The sequence below is a fragment of the Sminthopsis crassicaudata genome, chromosome 3 (genome assembly GCF_048593235.1).
Source record: "Sminthopsis crassicaudata isolate SCR6 chromosome 3, ASM4859323v1, whole genome shotgun sequence".
In the NCBI taxonomy this organism is placed as follows: Eukaryota; Metazoa; Chordata; class Mammalia; order Dasyuromorphia; family Dasyuridae; genus Sminthopsis; species Sminthopsis crassicaudata.
In genome coordinates, this window is record NC_133619.1 from 180,963,722 (window position 1) to 180,985,757 (window position 22,036).

The following is a 22,036-nucleotide window of genomic DNA, read 5'->3' on the forward strand; positions in this document are numbered from 1 at the left end:
ACCCCCAAAAGTACTATTATCTACCACACATTTCTATTTTGCCCACAGAAATAACATGACAAGTTTTGTCAAATGCTGAGTTCGAAGTGAACTCTGTCAGTTGCATTCCCTTGATATTCCTAGTCTAGCCACGTAGCACAGAAGGGAGGGAGGGGAATCCAGTACAGTTTCTTTATCCTCAGCAATAACTAAGACTTTTTTGCACAACCTGTAATACCACAAGCTATATCTTACATAGCTTGAAATAAATGGCCAAAAAAAAAAAATCCTTCTGTTGTTAGGGGAAATATATAAAGGAATATATCCTACTAGATGTTAAGCTTTGTTATTTCTATAGTACTAAAAGACTGTGGTCTCAAAAATTGAAGCCCTTCATAGTTCGGTCCTCCTTAAGACCTCACCTATCTAAGTTGTGCAGATCTTCTTACCAGTGCTTCCTTATCTAAGTGCTCACAAGCCATCCCTTTAATAATATTTTCTACAAACATTTTTTCAATTATTTATTAAGTTTGTTTTATTTTTAATTTATGGAAGAAAATAAGTATTTGCATAACATTGTAATAAAAAAAGATAATTGTACATGAAACTGAAAATCTATTATGTACATCTTGCTATTCCTTCTAAATATATCATAAAGTTCTTATGTAAATTTCTTTTTCTTTGCTTTTTTTCCTTCCCCACCTCTCCACCATAGAGATAGCTATAGCTATCATTAAGCATAAATACACACACACACACACACACACACACACACACACACATACACACATGTATATGTATATGTGTACAGGCTTACAGTTTTACAGACTGCAGAGGCAGTAGCCTCTTCGCCCTTCTAGGCTTCTAGTAACCTTTCTAATTCTCCATATACTTTAGGGATCACTGACAGTGGCTTATCTGCCAATTTTTTCTCAGAATGTAAAATGTAATTCAATATATTACTGCCAGGAAACTGAGATAGAAGGTAATAAACAAAGAAAACAGAAAAGACATGATAGAAACCTGCATCCTGATTATGGAGCTAATATTTTCTCTGTTATCTGAGGATAAACATTTGGCATATGGTGATCATTGCTGTCGTAAGAGATGTGTTTTTAAACATAGAAACTCAAGTTCCAAAAACCACAATATTTATTTGCAAGGCAGTTTTAGATTAAGAGTATTTTTAGAAGCAGGTTCTGATTTTTTGTTGTTCTTGATGGTTATGTGAGGGAAGGAGGAGAGAAGGTGAATGTTTTAGTGAATTCAATGTCATTTCTGTTTTTCATTGAAAATGCCACTTCTACTTATAGAGCATCCCCAAAGTCCTAGTGCAGTTTTAAATTTGAATATCTTAAAACTGCACTAAGACCTTGGAGACATATTGTACATCATAACCTGAAGGTAGGGGCAAGTAGATAGCATAGTGGATAAAGCACTGGCCTATAGTCAAATGTGGGCTCAGACACTTAATACTTATTAGCTGTGTGACCCTAGACACTTAACCCCAGTTATCTCACCAATAATAAGAATAATTTGAAAGTAAGGAATAGAGCAACTGGAAGGAGCAAGGGTGGATGAGTTGGAGGTGAAGTGAACCCGGGGTAAGAAAGCCTGAAACTTCTTCATGGGGAAGCAAAGGGTCAGGAATAATAGGGAACTTTAGTTTAGAAAGGTAGCATCACCTTAAGCTCAAGCCTCAAATGTTTGGACTTTTATTCATTATGACAGTAGGGAGCCTTGGTACAATGAAAGGTGTTCTGATTTTGGAGTTGGAGAACTTGAGTTCAAATTGTGGCACTGTTGCTCAGTATCTATGTGATTTTGGTGAATCACTTAATTTCTATGGATCTAAGTTTCTTGATCTGCAAAAGGAGAAGGTAAAGGTTATTGGCCTAGATGACCTTTCAGCGTTCCTTCCACCACTAAGTCTATGATCCTTTGACTTTGAAGGGGTTTGATCAGAACTGTACTGTGCATTAGGAAGATTAATTTAGCAGCACTGTTTAAGATGAAAAGTGGAAGGGGGAGACTAGAGACAGGTGGGTCAGTTAGGATTGCATAGTTTAAGGGTGAAATATTCAGAAGTCTGAACTCAAGAGGTGACCACTGGTGAGGGTATGGGGGAGAAGTGAGGACTAGATGTGAGAGAATGTGAAAGAGTTCACAGAAATCAATAATGGAACATTGGCAGTGATGGAGAAGGCAGAATCCATGATATGTCTATTATAAAAGAGGGTGAGAAGTGGTGGTGCTGTTAGTGGAAATAGGGAAGGAGGAGTCAAACTCACAGTCATCTCTGGATTTGGCCAGCAAAACTTTCACATTAAAATTGTTGAGCAAAATAAATGAAAATATAATACCACATAAATAATATTAATCTGTGGTTTTCTAAGTCATTATGCAGCAGCTGGATCTCTTTCAATTTTGTTTGGATGCCACTGTTGTTGAAAGATAGCATTATATCAAGATATTTATATCATTCTCATCATACACATCAGAGAAATTTGGTCAGCAAAACCCTAACTGATATGTGCTAGGAATTACTTCTGATCCTTAGTAGTGAGTGATTTATTGGAGCAATGAGCTAATAAGATACAAAGCAAATAAAAGTGTAGAATACATCAGAATTAAAATGGTGTTGGCATTTATAGTTTTACAGTTTATCCTATCTCCTTGAGTAATCTCAAATTCTCTCCTTTGATGTATAGAATACATTTAAATTGCATAGAAGGCTTATTTTTCTCTTTTTATGCCTATTTGCTAGTCTGTTTTATTTATTGAAAATATACTTTTATATAAAGTATATGATCACTGGAAAATCAATGTTCTTTCTGTTTTAAGTACTTCTCACCTGGATTTAAGATTACTCAATCAAACCACCCAAATTACTTAATTGGCTTCAGTTAAAGAAGAACCTGACTTTTAAAACTTTGGAATATTCAATAAGCTTTGGTGGATGACATTTTCTTGCTTGTTTTTTAAAATATCACTGTAAACACTTATTTTTATGACTAATAAAATATTAGAAAATCTAATCTAGACAAAGGCATTAACCAATTTAATGAGGCCTTTGTTGTAAAATCTTGAGATTTTTATTGGTCTCTGGAAATCATTTTATTATGTTTCTTATAGTGGACCAGATTTATCATCTAGCATCTCCTGCTTCTCCTCCAAACTACATGTACAATCCTATCAAGACATTAAAGACCAACACAATTGGAACACTAAATATGTTGGGTAAGTTGAAATTAGTTCCCTGTTTCTTTTATAAATTATATTTATTAATTTAACAAGATATAAAGACACATCATGAGCTCTTGCACTGGACATTTATTTCAGACTTGGAATGGTTTCCCTTAAATTGTAGCTTAGGAAAGGAGTGTCCTAATAAGATGGTAATTTGCCGTCTTGACTGTCAGCTTATCAACTAAGACTTCTTTAGTTCTTGTGCAGTGCCTGTGGGTCTTAAGTTACTGCAATGTCTTTATCACTGAGTAACCATTTTTGTGGTAGAGCAACTGGCCAGCATCTTAAAAGCAGGTATCTGTACATGGGAGCTTCCTCTGCAAGTATCCTATAGCCATCACTTTCCTCTCTTACAATTCCACAAATCATTAAAGAAATTATCTAATGCCAGAAACGAATCCCATGCCTTCCTTCTTACAAATTTACGAAGAAGTACTCATGACCTTCAGCCTCAGCTCTAGATTGATATAGAGCTATGGGAGTGTGGGTGTTTAATGGCATTATTTAAAAGTAAGGAGAAACTGTCTGGTTGTTAGGACAAGTAGGTTGAAACTGAACTAATTTACCTGACTCTGGACTAAGCCAAAAGATTGATATTAAAGGCAAACTATTCTTATTGATGGTGTTGAATGATGTGTGTTACAGAAGAAAGGTGAAGAGTTAACATTTTTGTAAGATCACATATATTTGGACCCAGTTTTTCTGCTTTAAAAAATAACAATTTTTTTCTGGTACTATGATACTGAAGTTTGATTTCAAAGGAAGGGTGGGGAAAGTACTAAGGGCAGTAAGGAAAAAAAAAGGGATCTTGATTTCTCTAGATAAAACATCAAATATTATTATACAGGGTTTAGTTAATGTGCTATGAGTTTCAAGTGATTTCTCTAAATTGTTTTCTCCTTCAGATCAGTGCCCTATACAGCCAAAAAAAAAAAAAAAATTGAGCCTTGCCAACTAAATTGAGCTTGCTTTTTTTTTTTTTTTTTTTAAATGAATTGACTATCTCAGGAAATGGAGTCAGCATTCTTTTCCCAAGGAAAATGGATAGAGAAGAGTTTTTGTTTCTTCTTGTTTTTGAACTTCATCTTTCTATTTCAAAAAAGGAATTTGAGCAGGTATTATCAGTCCCTTCCACAGGAGCCAGGTAGATTAAAGAATATAACATACTTTCCTCTGTCTACTCCCATGTCTGCTCAATAGTTGTGGAATGGCAGAGTTGCCCCAAGCCTCTTCTGTACTTATCATTCTGAATTTGGCATGCAACATAAGATTGGTACCTTTGAATAAGGAGCTGCTGTTTATCAAGAATATGATTGTCCCAACACTGATATTGGGATACATGTTATTCTCAAGAACAGGACATTGAGTTCTGGACAGGTGTAATAATATATAAACACGAGTTTTAGCATTTGAGGCAAGACTAGTTAAATAATTCCTTCCCCCTCTATGGGCCTCCTATTTCACCTTCTGTTGAACCACCACCACCCCGTTTTCAAATAGAAACTCTTTGATTCGGCTGTGTAGTCTCTTCATAGAGTGATAGGACTTTTTATGCCCTTTGTGACAGGACTCAGCATTTATGTGATTTCAATATAAAATTTTCCAAAAAAAAAAATTATCTTAATGTTTCTTGAATCAGTTTTTTTCCCGGTAGTGATGAAATCCACAATAATCCTTTTATGTTTTCATATTTGTAGGGTTGGCAAAACGTGTTGGAGCACGTCTTCTTCTGGCCTCCACTTCAGAAGTATATGGAGGTAGGACAGTGGCAACTTGTCTCTTGGGGTCAGTGGGAGCCATCATTTGCCAGAACTTTATAAATTTTGGTAGGAGAATTTTAAGGTGGAATTCTGAGGTTTCATCTCAGAAGAAGAACCTGCAGTTTCTATTAGTTTTCTCTCTGTTATCTTTGGTCACAAGTGAATATTTGACAGTCATCCCCAAAATAACCTTGTGACTAGAAGGAGCCTGATTTTAAAATGTGTCAGCTAGAGTACCACTCATGTAGATTTCATCATTCCCAATCCTAAAGTAGGAGAGCTGAATGAGCAAGGAGCCTGTTTTAGAATGGAAAGCAGGAAGAGAATGTTAATGTCCATAGCTTCTCAGGAATCCTTCATCTCTGAGACTCCTTCTGCTGTACTCTTTTCTTGTTTTCTCTAACTCCCTGCTTGTACCCTTTTACTATTTCTGGGAGAGGAAAGATTAAAACTCAGCTCCAAAAAGGAATACATCAACTGCTTTTTTCCTTCTTCTCCTGTTCTCTTCAAAATCCAATTTGGGGTTTTCTTGGCAAAGATACTGGAGTGGTTTGCCATTTCCTTTTCCAGCATATTTTACAGATGAGGCAAGCAGGGTTAAGTGACTTTGCCAGGGTACATATCTAGTTAAGTGTCCGAGATCAGATTTGAGTTCCTGATTTCAAGCCTAATACTCTCATCCACTGTGCCATCTAGCTGCCCCTTATGTGCTCTAAGATATCTAAAAGAGCACATGCCAAAAATCTATCACATAAAATGTATTATCCTCTAACAGCATTCTCATCAGCATTTCCCCAGGCCTACCATTGTCACAACAGTGATGTATGTAATTGAAAGAGTATCAGAGAGAGTTGCATTTTAAATTCATAATAAAATTATCCTCTGTTTAGTCCTATACTAATGTTTCCTTGTTATGTAGTGTGGAGATGACCCTGGGTTCCCAAAGGCTAAACCAGGGGAAAGCAGTAAAGCTGCTTCTCCTAAGCTGGAAGGGTTTCAAATATAAACCTAGCAACAGATTGTATCTCTGTATTCCAGAGACCAGAGTAGCAATTTGGAACAGCTCATCACCAGGTTGGTTTCAAAGGTGATGAATTATTTTGATCATAGCAACTCACAAAGAGTATATTTACTAGAGCATAGAGGAAGATCCACACCATTGACACTATGGCATTGCAAAATATTCTAAGTAAACACAGCATATGTGCAAGGCATTGAATATCAAAAACATTCCAGTTTAGGTTTAGTGTGAGATTGAAAGTCTTTGTGGTATGTAAGTGATGGTGCTATTCTGAATGAAGTATTAACAAACTATGCAGATGCTACATAAAGAGAGAGCAAGATCATCTGGGACACATCTGCTACCTAAACAGTACTCCACCCACCTCAAATAAAGTCTTTGTATATTTTTATTATTTTACATTCCAGGGAAAGAATGTTACCAGCTCTTTCTCAGAAGCTCAAGGAAACTATAACTCTCTTCTTTCTGGATGTGCTCCTTGGTACACTGAGACACTGAAATGTTATATCTTCACTACACACCTTTCCTCCCTTTCCTCTTATTTTATCTTCCTTTGCTATTGTTGTTATTGTTGTTGAGGCAATTAGGATTGAGTGACTTGCCCAGTTAGAAAGTATTATCTGGTGCCAGATTTGAACCCAGGTCCTTCTGACTTCAGGGCTGGTGCTCTACTTACTGTGCCACCTAGCTGCCCCTTATTTTATCTTTCTTTCTCATCCCTCTCCCATCTCTGAAGAAACATGGAAACATTGATTTGTTTGAATAAATGATGAACTGACTGGCTGCTCTCCCTTTAAATTGTCAAATGTTCTCTTCCTCAAAGACAAAGGCAGCAAAATATCTTAAAACTATGTCCAAGAACTGTGCTTTTCCATCCAAGCTAGTATGTCCCATGGGCTTAGCACTGTCTTAAAAGATTAAAATATGAAGGGACCTTTCTTGTCCTATCCAAGATAGCATGCTCACAAAGCTCATATATACCACCTTCCCTTTCCACTTGAATGACATATTTGATGGGAGTTTATTTTTCATGAGATTATGGAAAGCAATACATTTTCTGAAATTCACCAGCCATTCCGTATCAGATTTAATTTTGTTTAAAAATCTTTCCTAAGTATTATTTATAGTGCCAAGATCTTTATGTGGTCAGGTACTCCTTTATTTGTATACCTTTATTTGGACTATAAATAACATGGAAACTATCTCATAAATGAATCTTTCATGTTGACAGCATTTATCTTAAATAGAGAAATCTTAAGTACACAAGGAAATAGTCTTTTGGTATTCGGGATTGTTCTTTTATCACTTGGATATTCTGAGATGCATCAGGAACTATTTTGAACATTGATGCTAGTGATAAAATTAATTGGCTCTTACTGCATGAAACAGGTGGTGATTTGCACAGGTAGACTAAGCCCTAGGCAAAATTATGTTTGTCTGTGTCCTTCTGAGAAACCATGTAATTGTGTTCCTGTTTTATTTTCTATATATGAGTCCTTCCTTTTTGTGTCCCTATTTCCTTCTCTTTATTAGAACTTAATTTATAGGGATAAAATCTAATTCATATCTTAATGTTATGATACTGTGTTCTTAAGGACACTGTGTTCTTTCTTAGAAGTATTCACAGTATTTGTTATTTAATTGTGAAATGAGAGCCTTGTCTGTAGGTGATCTTTTGTGTTCCAGTGATACCCTCTCAATAATTGTCTTTTGTCCATTTAAATAAACAGTAAAAATCTAAATAATCATATAGTCTTAGTGTTTGATACATGGTACATAAGTGATTGTTCAACCATCCCTGGTTTTTTGTTTCCTTATGACATGCATTTGAACATTTTTACATTCATTCTCATGAAACTTAAAATGTCCCTATAAGGAAGATTGCAAATTTTATTTTCATTTATATTTTCTTTTATTTCCATTTATTAGGTAAGAAACTGAGAATCAAGCTAATTTGGCTAAGAGCTTACAGTTAACAAGTGGAGGCACTATGGCTTAAGTTAGTCTTCTGATTCCAAGTCCAGCTTTCTTTATCTTGTACTTGTTAATTACTTCCTAAAGGTAGCCCCCGAACACAAAAACATCAGAAATATTTTTTATGTTATCATTTTAAACTCCATGGAATATATAACATTTGTGATCACAGATTTTCACTTAGAAGTTTAGCTTTCTGTACAGAGCTTTAAGAAGAATGATTCCTTATAGAAAAATATACAAAATAAATATATAAGACAAATAAATTAGGGCATGATAATTTTTGTTATCAAAAACAAAATCTTTTATAAAACAATTTATTTTATTGTTAAAATATTTTTATCAAAATGTCTCATTTTAATATTAAAATGTTTCATACATTCATACACATTCAGGAATATAGAAATTGTAAACAAAGGGAAGGAGTTTGTACTAGACCATTTAAAACTTATTTGTTCTATCCCATTTCTTCAATATTCTACCTTGCTTATATATATATTCCTTGTATTTCAGATAAATCTCAATATAAAAATTCTACCATACTCTCCCTTTTTCTTTTTTTCTGACTCTCCCGTTTTCAATGTGAATTTATCTTGTTTGTAAGCTTGAAATGAGGTATTAAAAAAAAAAAAAACACATTCCTTATTTCCCTCTAATAGATCCAGAAGTACACCCTCAGAGTGAAGATTACTGGGGTCATGTAAATCCAATAGGACCTAGAGCCTGTTATGATGAAGGAAAGCGTGTGGCGGAGACTATGTGTTATGCCTATATGAAACAGGTATGCCCTTGGTTTCCTACAATATTTTTTAGTATTTGTTTTATTCATTTGGATTTATTTTATTTACTAAGTATGTATCATTCAGACCATGTTTAGTTTAGGGAACTGATCTTTTGGGATAGACATGTGATATTAATTTAGTCAGTAAGAGAAAAGATGTTTTTCATGTTGATATTTGATGGAGATGCTTCTGGTTAGTTTTGATGCATTATCTTTCTCTATAACTTGTGTTCAACATATTTAATGGGTTGGGAGCAGGAAAGTAGTAGATGGTCTTTTTTGTTTTTGTTTAAATTTTAAATATACCTGCAGCCTTTCCCTATAGGAAAAAGTCTACAGACTTTGGGAGAAATGCACTATTCTATTAGGATTCTTGCAAGGTGCTAAGTCACTGGAATGGATATAATTATCTAATTTAGCATGGTTCAGTATGATTGATCTGATCCTACAAGGAGATGTTATGGACCAGAACTTGAGACAAGGTAATATACTTAGTTCACACCTTTAATGGAATTCACTCATTGGTTCACACATTAGACTTAACATCTTTAGAGGAAAGGAAAAGCCTGCTCATGAACTTTGTGAGATTCACAACTAGGATTGACTTCCGGGGGATTCACAAGCCCACATAAGCCCACAAGTCCACACTCAGAGGCGGGGTCAAGATTCATTCCAACTTCCACCTTTGAGCTGGCTGAAGACATTCAGACAAGAGCTCTTGGGAACCAAGGAGAGAGATAGGCCTCTAAGAAAGCTAACTGGGCCCAGGAAAAGATTCAGGATTTTGAAGGACACAATAAAGGATCTGGACTTTAACTCCTGGCTGCATTTAGGGTGATTACACTGAACTGAAACTAAGGCTGCCTCCAGAAGCCCCCCAAGAGATCTGCTCACAGAAAACAATTATAATTTAGAGAAGAGAACAATACACTATTCCATTGTCCTTTTCAATTTAATCAAAGGAAAAATATATTTTTTTTAATGAATCTGGATGTTATGTCAATTGAACTTCGTAAGGTTTTTTTGGTTTTGTTTTATTTTGTTTTTTGTTTTTTGGGGGGTTTTTTGGTGTTCACCTGTCCCTTCATAATCAACTGAGTCCTATTGGGATGCACTGGCTTCTTCACCTTCCAACCCTTACTCAGCTTCCTTCATGTCCTAAAAATCTGCTATGATGCCCGCTGCCTTATTTGAGTTTTAGAGTTCTGAATAGTTGCCTAGCCTCAGGACTAAAGTGTCTCCCCTTGATGTTGTTACTTTAGATCTAGAACTCAATTCCACATTTCAGCAGGGATGCTATATTGCCATGTAAGTAATGTCAAGTGGATATATGCAGAGAAATCTCAAGTCCAAATTATGTAGCTTTCTTTCCTTTTTAACATGCATTTCTTTTTCTCTCTCAGAAACCTCTTTATAATGAATAGATCCTGCCTTAATGTACAATTCCAGTCATATTAAAATTAAAGATAGATGGAGCAGTATGATTGAACCCTTCAGAAATTGGTATTTAGAAAACTGCGCTAAATTTTTAGACCAGAATGAATGAGCATAGATTTAAAGTTGAAAGAGACTTTGGAAAATTAATCTGTCAATTGTATACCTAGCATGTAGTATAGTGCCTGGCACATAGTAAGCATATTATTATAATAATTAATAAATTCTTGGTGAGTGATTTTTTTTGCCAGTTCCATTCAGAAGATAGTTATTTAGTGCCTACTATATGCAGGGTACTATGATGAATACTGGGGATACAAAGAAAAAACTAATTAGATGCAGCTCTCAGGGTATTGCAGTAGGGGAAAAAACCCACAGATCTAGCCCTTGTGTTTTTAGTATCATTTAGTATCATTATTGGTTATGTTGTTAAAGAGTCAAAGAATCTTGTCTCAGTATACCTAAGTGGGCAATTCTTCCTCCCTACATACCACATTATTTTGCATGTATTTTTTATTTACTTATCAGTTATCCACAATAGAATGGGAAGTCCTTCAGGGCAGAAGTTATTTTGTTTTTATTTTTATATCTCCAGTGCCTTACACATATTGTTGTTGAATACTTTTTCAGTCATGCCCAATTTCTTTTGGCCACATTTGGGATTTTTTTTTAGCAAAGATACTAGAGTGGTTTGCCATTTCCTTCTCCAGTTCATTTTATAAATAAGGAAACTGAGGCAGAGTTAAGTGACTTGCCCAAGGTTGCACAGATAGAAGTATTTGGTATCAAATTTGAACTCAGGAAGATGAATCTTCCTGACTCCAGGCTTCTCATTCTCTCCACTGAATTACCTAATTTAGATATATCAGGCTCTTAATGCATTCTTATTAAATTGGATTGGCTATCCAATCTGATTTCTCCCTTCCCCCAATTCTAAGGTCTCATGGCTACTGTAGTTAGGCTATATTAAGAAACGGGTTTAGTGAGACAAAATTATTTTTCCCCAGTCTTCTGGATAATGCATTATCTATCATAACTAAATGAGTGCCATAGTTATGTCCAGAACCAATACTAGACTCTCCTTCTCAGTAATATTTTTTTCTCCTACACATTTGCCTAGAACATCTAAACTAGGTCACTGCAGAGTAATGAAGCATGTGCTGGGGGGAAAAGGGGGCGTTTAGAATGTACCTAGCATTTAAAGAAATCAGAATCATCTATGTGTGGCAGCCATAATAATTTGACTATTCCGAAAGTAAATGGCCCATAGCCTGCATTTACATAGCATTTGTTACCACTTCTCATTCTGAAGATCCATAACAAAGTTGCCCTAGAAATACCATCTGTTACTCCAAGCATTGAAGTTTTAATCAGCAATGTTGTAGCTGGCTCCTCTACTAGGATATTTTTGGCTTTTGGATTTCTTGTTTTAAACTTGAAACAAAAAGTACATTTAATGATAGTAAAAAGTAAAGGCATTCAGTAGGTTGTGATGGCTCCAGTTTAAAGAAAAAAGATCAGAAAGGAGGCATGAATTCAATACCATTGGAGCTTTTTTGTTCTAAATGTAATACATCTCACAGTTTTGGATTATTCTGAAGCATAGGCATATCATTTAGAACACAAGTCCTTGTTTTATTGTAGAACACTCTAAATGATGTACAGGGCTGTTTTATTTTACACATCTAACATAAGATCATCTGCAGTTCTTTATGCCATGAAGCCCAGCCATGTTATCCATTGAGGTTTCTCCTGAGCAAGACCTTTCCTGATATTCTTCTTCCTTCTACTTGCTAATTTGGAACTGGCTGAAATGCTTTTGATATTTTTAATTAATAAATTCTCACCATGCTCTTCACCCCTCCCTCATATTTAGTTTATTTAAAATTTTTATTTTCATGTTCTTAAATTTATCTTTCCATATACAGAAATCTACCTTCTCTCTTCTATGTCTTTCTGCTCACCTACCCATTGAAAAAGAGAAAAACAAAACCCTTGCAATAAATATACAGTCAAGGGGCAGCTAGGTGGCGCAGTAGATAGAGCACCAGCCCTAAAGTCAGGAAGACCTGAGTTCAAATCTGGTCTCAGATACTTAATACTTCTTAGTTGTGTGACCATGGACAGGTCACTTAACCCCAATTGCCTCAGCAGAAAATAGATTGATAAGCAAGCAGTCAAGCAAAATATACCTTTCTGAACAAGTCAAAAAATGTGTATGTCTCAATCTGCTTCTGCTGTATTTTATATTTACTAATTCTTCTCCCTTGTGCCTTCTTGTGGGCAGAAATATTTTTGTTTCTTTGCCTTTATAACCCCAAAACCTAGCACAGTGCTTTAAAATGCTTATTAAATGAGTGAATTTAAGAAAGAACAGGGGCTAAGGCTAATTATATTATGTTTTATTATGGCTTATCTCAATCTATGGCATGTGCCTATATTCAAGTGGGAGCAACAGACATGGGGAGGATTCTGAAATCTGCTTCTGCCTCACTGTATTGGCTAAACATCAGCAAAGTGTAGTAACTATTCTGAAAGACCTAATTTTTCAATGTACTTCAGAAGCTTTTTGGTTTTTGTATCTCTTATAGCTAATTGTTTTTTCATAAGGGAGGCATTCATTACAGGAAACGTAACCAATAATTGACATTAAGCCTGTTGGCTTAGAAACTTCATTTGATATAATAAGCTTCCCTGAAGTTATGTGTAGCAACCTTATGAGGAAGACTAATTGTCCATCTTATTTTCAAGTTGCTGTCTTTTAGGTGACCTGACAACTGTCTACTCTCCTTTCAGACATTCAGTATTTGTTTTTCCCTTTATAAAAAATTGATGTCTAGAATGAGATGCCAGTGACTCAAATTATTCCCCAAAATGGCATATTGCCACAGAACCCAAAAGTGAAAATTAGTCATTAGTAACAGTGATTCAACCATGAGCCTCCTGAATTACTGACTTGTGACTCCAAATCCTTGGTGAAGAATGTAAATTTATTAGAATTGTAGTCAGTAGGAGGTCTGCCATTGTAAAATAGGACTTGAGGTATAATTCTGGAGAAGTCACATTTTGACTTTTTTTTTTCACTTATTTTTGCCAGAAGATTTAAAATTGGGAAAGAACAAGAAAAAACTGAATAGGTTTTATCAGCTCAGCATCACCAAATTAATTGAAGGAGTTTAAGAAATGAGTTTTACTACTTTAAATTGGCCTGTAAAGATGATTTATCACTATGAGATATTTATTTATAGGAGATATGCTTTGAAGAATTTTTTTAGGTAGTTATAATAACATTCACAATTCACATGATAAAGTGATCTCAAATGTAGATTAAAAGTCAGAAAGACATGAGTTCCAATTCTGATTCAGACATTTAACTGTTTTGCCCTGGACACATCACTTACCTAATTCTGTCTGTCTCAATTTCTTCATTTATTTAAAAATTAGTATAATTAATATATTATATATTATATATATACTATATATATTATTATAATAAAATAACCTCCAGGGTTATTGTGAGATTAAAATGAGAATTCTTAAAGTGCTTTATAAATTTTAGTTATTGTTGTTATCATTATATCGTTTTTATTACATTTACCTACCCAGTAAATCTCAGTAACTCTACAGCCCATGAGTTTATCTTGTGGCCAAGAAATAGATATACCCCTTTGTAAGCCTAATTAATCTACCTGGGTTCAAAATTGCAGTCTTGACTTCCTAAAAAACCATCATGCTCTAACCATGAGTGAAAATTATACACTTCAGAGGGTCAATTAATTTTTTTAAAAATTTTCTGCATAAATTTTTTTTTTATTAGAAATGACTCTCTAACCTCAGTAATTAAAAGTTCCATTGAAAGCCTGAATGCTCAGAAAAACTGGGCTAATTTTACTTCATCTGTTGATAAAAGATTTAGAGTCTTTAATCCAAATTTTAAAAAGCAACTGTCCTTGAAGTATAGGACACCTAGGTAGCACAATGGATAGTGATGTCCAGCCTGGCCTGGAGTCAGGAAGCATCATCTTCCTAAGTTCAAATTTGGCTTCAGACATTAGCTTTGTGATCCTGGGCATGTCAATTAATCCTGTTTGGCTCAGTTTTTTCATCTATAAAATCTGTATTTAAAAAAAAAAAAAAAAAAAAATATATATATATATATATATATATATATATATATATATATATATATATATATATATATATATATGGAGAAGGAAATAGCAGTCACTCCAATATGATGTTAGTAAGATTTGGACATGACTGAAAAACTATTCATCAACAACTGTCCTTAAAGTACTGGTCTCTTGTCTCTAGAGGAAGAACAAGGACCACACAGTACCATAATAACATGAGGATAAGACCAAACCACAATTACTTTTTTCTTATGTCTTGGAGATCACCAAGCCTCCTTTGCTTTAAGCCGTATAATTCTCCAGAGAACAGAAACCAAAAAGGAGAGATGTTTGTTTATTTATGAAGATTTTTTTTTCTATCAGTCATTTAGGTGTTGCAGTGGATAGAGTATTAGAGTTAAAAAGATTTTAATTCAAGTCCTCATGCAAACACACTGAATCTGGGCAAATCACTTTACCTCTTTCTCCTAAGAAAATGGATATTATAATGTGAAGATCAAATGAAAAAAAGGCTGTGATGGTGAAATGTGAACTCTGGTAAAGCCTTTCAAGCTGAAAGGCTTATATAGAATATTGACAATAAATAAGGTTAAATAAGTTAACAACTATTAGTGAGCCAAAATAAGACTAATTCTGGCATCAGGACCTGAGTTCAATCTGAGTTGCTTTAAAGGATGACCTGCCTCCATCCTCTACTCTCTTAGAAGGTAGGTTTCTCTCCCTTCCCCATATCCCTGGCTGTGATGGAAAGGGAATACTTAAGTAAGTGACTCTGGACCTCAGTTTCTCATCTGTTAAAAAAAAAAATTAAAAAAAAAATGTCAGATCACATGACCTCTGAGGTCCCTGTCAGCTAATAGATGTAGGAGCCTGTAGTGCTACTAAGCTTGATTTGTTGGATGGAAGCTTAGTATGACTTTTACTCTGTCAGGCACACTGGTTTGATTTGTGTAAACTTGCTGAGATTTTCTATTCTATTCCTAGAATAAAGCTGCATTCACTGCTTGTTTCTGTGTTTCCTTCCCCCATTCTATTAATAAAAGTGAAGTTGGTGACTTTTGAGTTATTTTCAATTGAGATCACCATCTCTAGCTCCCTTTTTATATCTTCTCTGACTTGTTTAGTAGGGAAAGGGTTTATTTGTTTCTAGGCTACAAATAAAACCACAAGCCTTAGTCATCAACATTTGAGTACCCAGCAAGATAACAATATGTTCTGTGCTGTGAAGAGTTTATATATGTGTATGTGTGTATGTACATGTATATATAAATAAAAAGTTTTAAGTAGTTTTAAGGGCCTGGCTTTCAAGGAGTTTATAATGTGATGGAAGAAACACAATAAATATAAGGACTTTAAAACTTTATAAACCAATATTCTAAGAATTTGTGATATTGCCTGGGCTGAAGTTTATGCAATTTGTGAGGGGAAAGAAAAGAATAGATAGTGAATAGCGTGCTGGGCTTGGAATCAGAAAGAACTGAGGTTGATTCCTGTTTCAGTACCTGTGTCACTTTTGCCAAATCATTTAACTCCATTAATTTGTCTCCAAGTTTGTTTTTTTTTAAACCTGAAAACAGTATTAGGGAATATTTATCATACGATATTAGGATTTGGAGGAGTCTTAAAGATAATTTAGTCAGGGCTACCCCTAGATAGTCCTGGAGTCCTGAAGACCTGAGTTCAAACATGACCTCAGACACTTAACATGTGTGTTAGCTATGTGACTCCAGGCAAATCATCAGTTTTCTCACGGAAAAGAAAAGAAAAAAGATGATTGATCTAATCCTTTCATTTTACAAGTGAAAAAACTGAGTTCCATAAATCTTAAGTCACTTACCCATGATCATTCTGATAGTGAGGGGGCAGAATTTGGTTTCAGATTTAAGCAAGGATTATAACTCTGCTTTCAGCACCATTTCCACTTTTTTCTTCTACTCCAGTCATTTTTATGGATGAGAAAACCAAGGCTTAGAAAAAAAGTGACTTGCTCGAGATTAAACATTTTGGAATGTAATGAAGCTTTACCTGAAGCTCTTTGTATTATGCCTTCAAGAACATTTTAGTAAGTGAAGGCACTCTCTCATTCATAAGTAGACTAGACTATTTCCCTAAGTCTGCTCTGTATAAAAACTGGGAACTGCTAACTATGGCATTCTTAGCTCCATAGTCACAGTCTCTCCAGAAACAACAGAAATAGTATCAGCAGCTTCTTCACCAACCCACACACAGTTACTAGTTGTGCTAGATTGATTCTCTTGCTGCTCCTGCTGTTGATATTACTGCAGGTGGAGCTCAACAAGATAAGGAAAATAAAGTCTTCCCATTTGCTTCAAGACACTGCCTGTCTCCTTCCAGTCTCTCAGAGAGAGGAATATGAATCATCTATCTCTCTCTCTCTCTCCTGCATCCCTGGGCTTAGTGAGGGGAAGGGATCCCCAGAAGATGTTCTCCCTTCCCAAATTGTTTGCAGATATTTTATTTGGTTCTGGATATATGCGCCTTAGGATTATTAGTCATGGGGGAAACTTTCTAAAGCTTTATGTTAGATTAGAAAAAGAGATGAGGGGAAAGGCAGAGGAGGATGGAACCCTTGAAGATTGGGGGTTCCAATATTAGTAGCTGAGTGAGGAGATATCTTAGAAGTAGACCAAAAGTGATCAGGATAGCACAAAGAAGAAAGCCCAATCTGAATCAGCAACTTCCTCTTCAGCCAGGAAAATCCTATTAAAATTCATTCATTCAGCAAGCATTTATTAAATACATCACTTATTCCAGGCAAGCTGAGGGGAAGGGAAGTAGCTAGATGAGTTTCACAGCCAGATTCCTCTTTCTGGGAGAATGAGATAGGGATGCAAGTTGTCCCTTAAAATATGCAAGCATATTTCACCTACCTTTGAATAAGCAATAGCTACATCTGGGGAGGCTAGCAAAGATAGTACTAGGCACTTTATTCTTGGGTCTCAGCATTCTTCTAAGCCAGGTAATATGGGGGAACTTTAAATTAGCAAGGACAAGGGGCAAAAGGCTATGCCTGGGATGGTTAGGGTTTGGGCTAGAGTTATGGCTGTGGGAATTAACAGACAGATGTAGGGGCAGCTAGGTGGTTCAGTAGAGAGAGCACCAGCCCTGAAGTCAGGAGGACCTCAGGCACTTTAAGGAGTCCTAGCTGTGTGACCCTGGGCAAGTCACTTAATCCCAATTACCTCAGCAAAAAGAAGGGGAGAGAGACAAATATAGCTCTGAATAATTTCTAATCTAGTAGAGGACAGCAAAAAAACACTGTACTATGTTAATTGGACATCACCTCAACTTTTCTACTTAGTAGAGATGTGTCCCTGGGCATATCATTTATTCATCTGTAACATGATGATTGTCCCTGCTTTGCTCTGAGAATTAGAAGATGATTTATATGAGAATACTTTGAAACTCTAAAGTACTGGGCAAATATAAAGTAATATTGTTAATATAAACTTGTAGTTAAACAGAAAGCAGTCAAGATGACCCCAAGAATAATAAGTAAGCACTGCCCAAGAGGACACTTTGATTTTCCAGGATATGGCAAGGCCAATATGTTTAGAGAAGTTAATGATTTGGAAGAAGCATAAATAACAGTGACCTGAAAGCCAGAAGAGCTGGTTTCATATGTTAAATTTACCATTTATAATCATACAACTTCAGGCAAACCACTTAACCTCTTGTAACTTCTGTAAAATTAATATTTTATGTACACACATGCATGTGTGTATGTTCACTGGTTTGTTTTTGTTGTTGTTTTTTTTATTTGTGTGTGACCCCATTTGGAGTTTTCTTAGCAAGGATACTGGAATGGTTTGCTATACTTACATGCATGTGTACATGTGAACACACACATATACTCATTTGTGTGCATGACTATGCACATATACATGTGTCATAAGAAAAGACTTGTAATTTCACTGGTATAGGGAACTATCAATGAATAAACTCTCTTTACCCATACAGATCAGCAAATGTATTCAGCAACTTATATTTTTAGAGAATGGCTGAGAGCTCTGAAATATTAAATCATTTCTAAGGATCGTTCAGTGAACATGTTTCAGAGACTGGATTTGAACCCAGAACTTTGCTGAATTCCTATGAAAGGTGTCCCTTGAGCTAAGTATTGAAGGGAAACAAGCCAAATGAGGGAAAGGTAGCAGTAGCTGGAGGGGAAGGAAAGGCCTTCTGCAGAAGTTACGATGAGCTAAGTTGCACAAGGAAGCCATGTGAGAAGGCAGAGCATTTCAGCCTGGAGAGTAGCCAGTAGAAAGACATAGAGATAGGACATAGATTATTGTGTAGGGTAAACTGTAAGCAGGCCAGCATGGCTAGATCACAGAGTGCAAGGAGGGAAGTAATGTATAAGAAAACTGGAACGATAGAAAGGGGCCAAGTCATGAAGAGCCATAAATGCCAAACAGTAGAGCTTATATCTAAAGGCAGCCTTTTGCAGGCCATTAAGTGTTACATAAATGTGAATGGTGATTGTTAGTATTATTCATGTGTTCTATTTTAGAAAATGGTCCTAAGAGAAACTATCCTGTTGATGGCTAGAAATAGATAAGGGAGAGAGAGTATGAAAAGTTTAGGGCTAGAGATATAGATCTGAAAGACATGCAGGTGATTATTTAAACCATGAGTTGAATTCCCTGCAGTGGATATAGAAAGAAATGAACAGAGGATCCAGGGCAGCCTCAGGGCATACCACAGTTAATGTGTGGTTGAGTAGGAAAGCTGATGGACTTGTAAAGGAATAGTTGGAAAAGTGCACTGCTTAAAAAACTTGGGAAGGAAGAGACAGACTGGTTACAGTCTGGTTACAGTATCTACAACTAAAGAAAGGTTACTCTTGTAAGAAAGCTGTCATATTTTGGTCATCTTCAAAACTTAAAACCCCTGACAATGTCAAAGGATATATGTGAAGAAAAGAAGATAGTGTATTAGCTAAGACTTTATATTATAATAAAATTTAGAATAAATCTTGCTGTTCCTAGAAAAGAATTATGCTTCAATTCCCCTCTCTCCATTTGTTTTGCCTTTATCAAGATTACAATTGAGAAAATTAAACATAATATTACTTTTTCTCCCCCTCTTCGTTGCAGGAAGGGGTTGAAGTACGAGTTGCTAGAATATTCAATACTTTTGGACCACGGATGCATATGAATGACGGCCGGGTTGTTAGTAATTTCATTTTACAAGCTCTCCAAGGGGAACCTCTCACAGTAAGTATTTGTGACAGTATACTTAACTTTGAACTTTTGTAAGTTAAAAGATTTTAAATCACAGTGAGATCTCGATTTGGAATTTAAGTTACCGTGGAAAGCTAAAAAGAAATTTTAAATTAAGCATAAATATCCCTGAAAAAATGTACACCTTGGTACAAAATTAAGCAAATGCTCCTCATCCATTGCTGCTCATTTGACAGAATTTAATGTCTTCCACAGAAGCAAACCAACTAGTAATACTGAAATCATATAGGTTTTTTATCATGGATACATAGTGGAGTGAGACACCCTAACAGCATTTGAGGGTCTGCAGGCCAGTATTGTCTCTGGCCTGGCATCTCCAGATGAATTGAGGGACTAAAATGGGTGATGGTTATTCCTGAGGCCAAGTAAAAGGGTGGGAAGGACTTGCAATTTAGATGGGGATTATTTTAGGAGTTTCCCAAGGCCAGGTGAAAGAGGTATAAGGGAGGGTTGCCAGCAGATTCAGGATTTTCTAACCCGGGTGCCCTCCCTCAAAAAAAAAAAAAAAAAAAAAAAAAAAATTCTTTATTACATCAGTAGGAAGATTAGTTAATTTTAGATAGTTGAACAAAGATGCATTGGCATTTCATTTATCTAAGAGACTCCAGACTTTTAATAAGTGATAGGCACTGTGCTTTGCTCCAGGGGCAGAAAGAAAAAGCCAAAGTAGTCCCCACTCTTAAGCAGCTCTTGCATTCTAATGGGGAAGGCATTGGGCATTTGTATTGTAATGAGGGAATGACAGGACAACTTATATATAAGTATCTACAATATGAGCACATAGTAAGTAATATTAGAGGGAAAGGCAATAGTGGGGTCAGCATATACAGGGCTTAGTTTTGAGTAAAAGGATCATTGTTTGGCACAGGGAGAAAGAAAGGTTCAGGTGCTCTCCTCCACCATTTCTCTAGGTAAAAGACTGCTGGCCATTGATTAGTTTTGGAGTAGCTAGATGGCACAGTGGGCACAGCAGGTGATACCATGACATGCAAGTGAATTGGATTTAAGTGAAGGAGGGCCATGCAAGGTCCCCTGTCTCACTTTCCCCTCCAGAGCCATCTGTGTCCAGTGGCCAGATATAGGACAGCTGGAGATGGCCCTGAATGCAGGGGGAGATTTTTGGCCTTTTCAAACTAAAGTCCATTCGACTGAAGCCACATTCATTCAGTAACTAAGGCCAGGTAGCATTTGAGGCAAAGAATCTCTTCTTTAACCTAGTCTAAGAAATAAGAAAAAAAGAAAAGAAATCTAAATAACCCTGGTCAGAGTCATGGGTTTGGCAAAAGAATTTGCATACTCAGTCAGTCTCCAAGTTAAGATTTATTACAATTACAATTTATTAGAAAGATCAATTACAATTTACACTAATTGAAGTGGGCTAAAGTTCCAAAAGAGTTTAGCAAAGAGACAGAAACAAGAAGATGGCTTAGAGGTATAATTGAAGAGTGGTAGGGGAGTAGTAGTTCCCTTAGGGATTACTGACCAACACATTGGCCCCCACTGTTTCTGGTACTTAAGGCTATGTAGCCTTAACTCAAATTCATTTGGGACAAAGGGATGAAGGTCTCATTTTCTGAAGCTGCTTCAGGCTGACAAGGGGAGTAGAGCAGACCCTACCTACAGCTGAGCCCAGCCTGAGGAGGGGAGACTTGAAAGTGGTGACAGCAGCATCCAGAGATGGTTGAGATTTAGGATTAGATAGCCAGTGGTATTCCCGTTGGGATGTTCATGGCCAGAATATACAAAGCTCACTAGCAATAGGAAAAAAACAATTAACTTGGAAAAAGTGGAGGATAACAACAACAAAAAATAAAGAAAAGAAAGCTAGAATGAGGTAGACCTGTCTAATTGTTTGACCAGTGAAGATAGGTTTCCCAAGTGATTGGAGGGCATTCTTTACCAAGTGAGTGGCTTGGTCGAGCAAAAAAAGAAATTCCCACTGTCTTGTCTCTGGGATTAGAAGTTGGCCTGAGGATGTTTGAAACCACTCAGAAGGAGAAAGGTATGTCCCCTTTCTTTATCAAAGACCTGTACCTGGGAGCTATATGCAATTGGAGTTGGGAACCAGGCAGCACCATGGGCTGCTGAATCTACAAGCCTGTTTCCTTTGGCCTGAAATGAATTCCCCTTGTAGTGTCTTTTATGAAATATAACCAAAATCTCTTTAGGTCCATGGACAGCTTGCAGTAATTATAGAATTTCCCCTGAATAATTAATGGGGGAATGTTTGGTTGTCAAAAATCCCCTTTCTTTCCATATAATCCCATGAGCATTCAAGAGATGAAAGGTATATTTGGAGGTAGTATAGTTATTCACTCTCATTCCTTTCCCCAATTCTAAAGCTCTGGTGAGGTATAATTAGTTCAGCCTTCTGGGCAGAGGCCCCAGTAGTGAGTGGCTTAGGCTTCAAGGTGCTTTTGAGGCTCACCACAGAATAA

General features: G+C 36.1%; 1 protein-coding gene across 6 annotated transcripts in view; it reads left to right on the forward strand.

Moving 5' to 3' along the window:
- The window catches only part of UXS1 (UDP-glucuronate decarboxylase 1), a 143,362-nt gene that overhangs the window by 88,656 nt on the left and 32,670 nt on the right, over positions 1-22,036 (forward strand). For all 6 annotated transcript variants that reach the window (XM_074299681.1, XM_074299678.1, XM_074299682.1 and 3 more), the window contains exons 7-10: positions 3,115-3,219; positions 4,926-4,985; positions 8,643-8,764; positions 19,452-19,571. In XM_074299681.1, the coding sequence (XP_074155782.1) occupies positions 3,115-3,219; positions 4,926-4,985; positions 8,643-8,764; positions 19,452-19,571 (407 nt within the window). The remainder of the gene's footprint in view (positions 1-3,114; positions 3,220-4,925; positions 4,986-8,642; positions 8,765-19,451; positions 19,572-22,036) is intronic.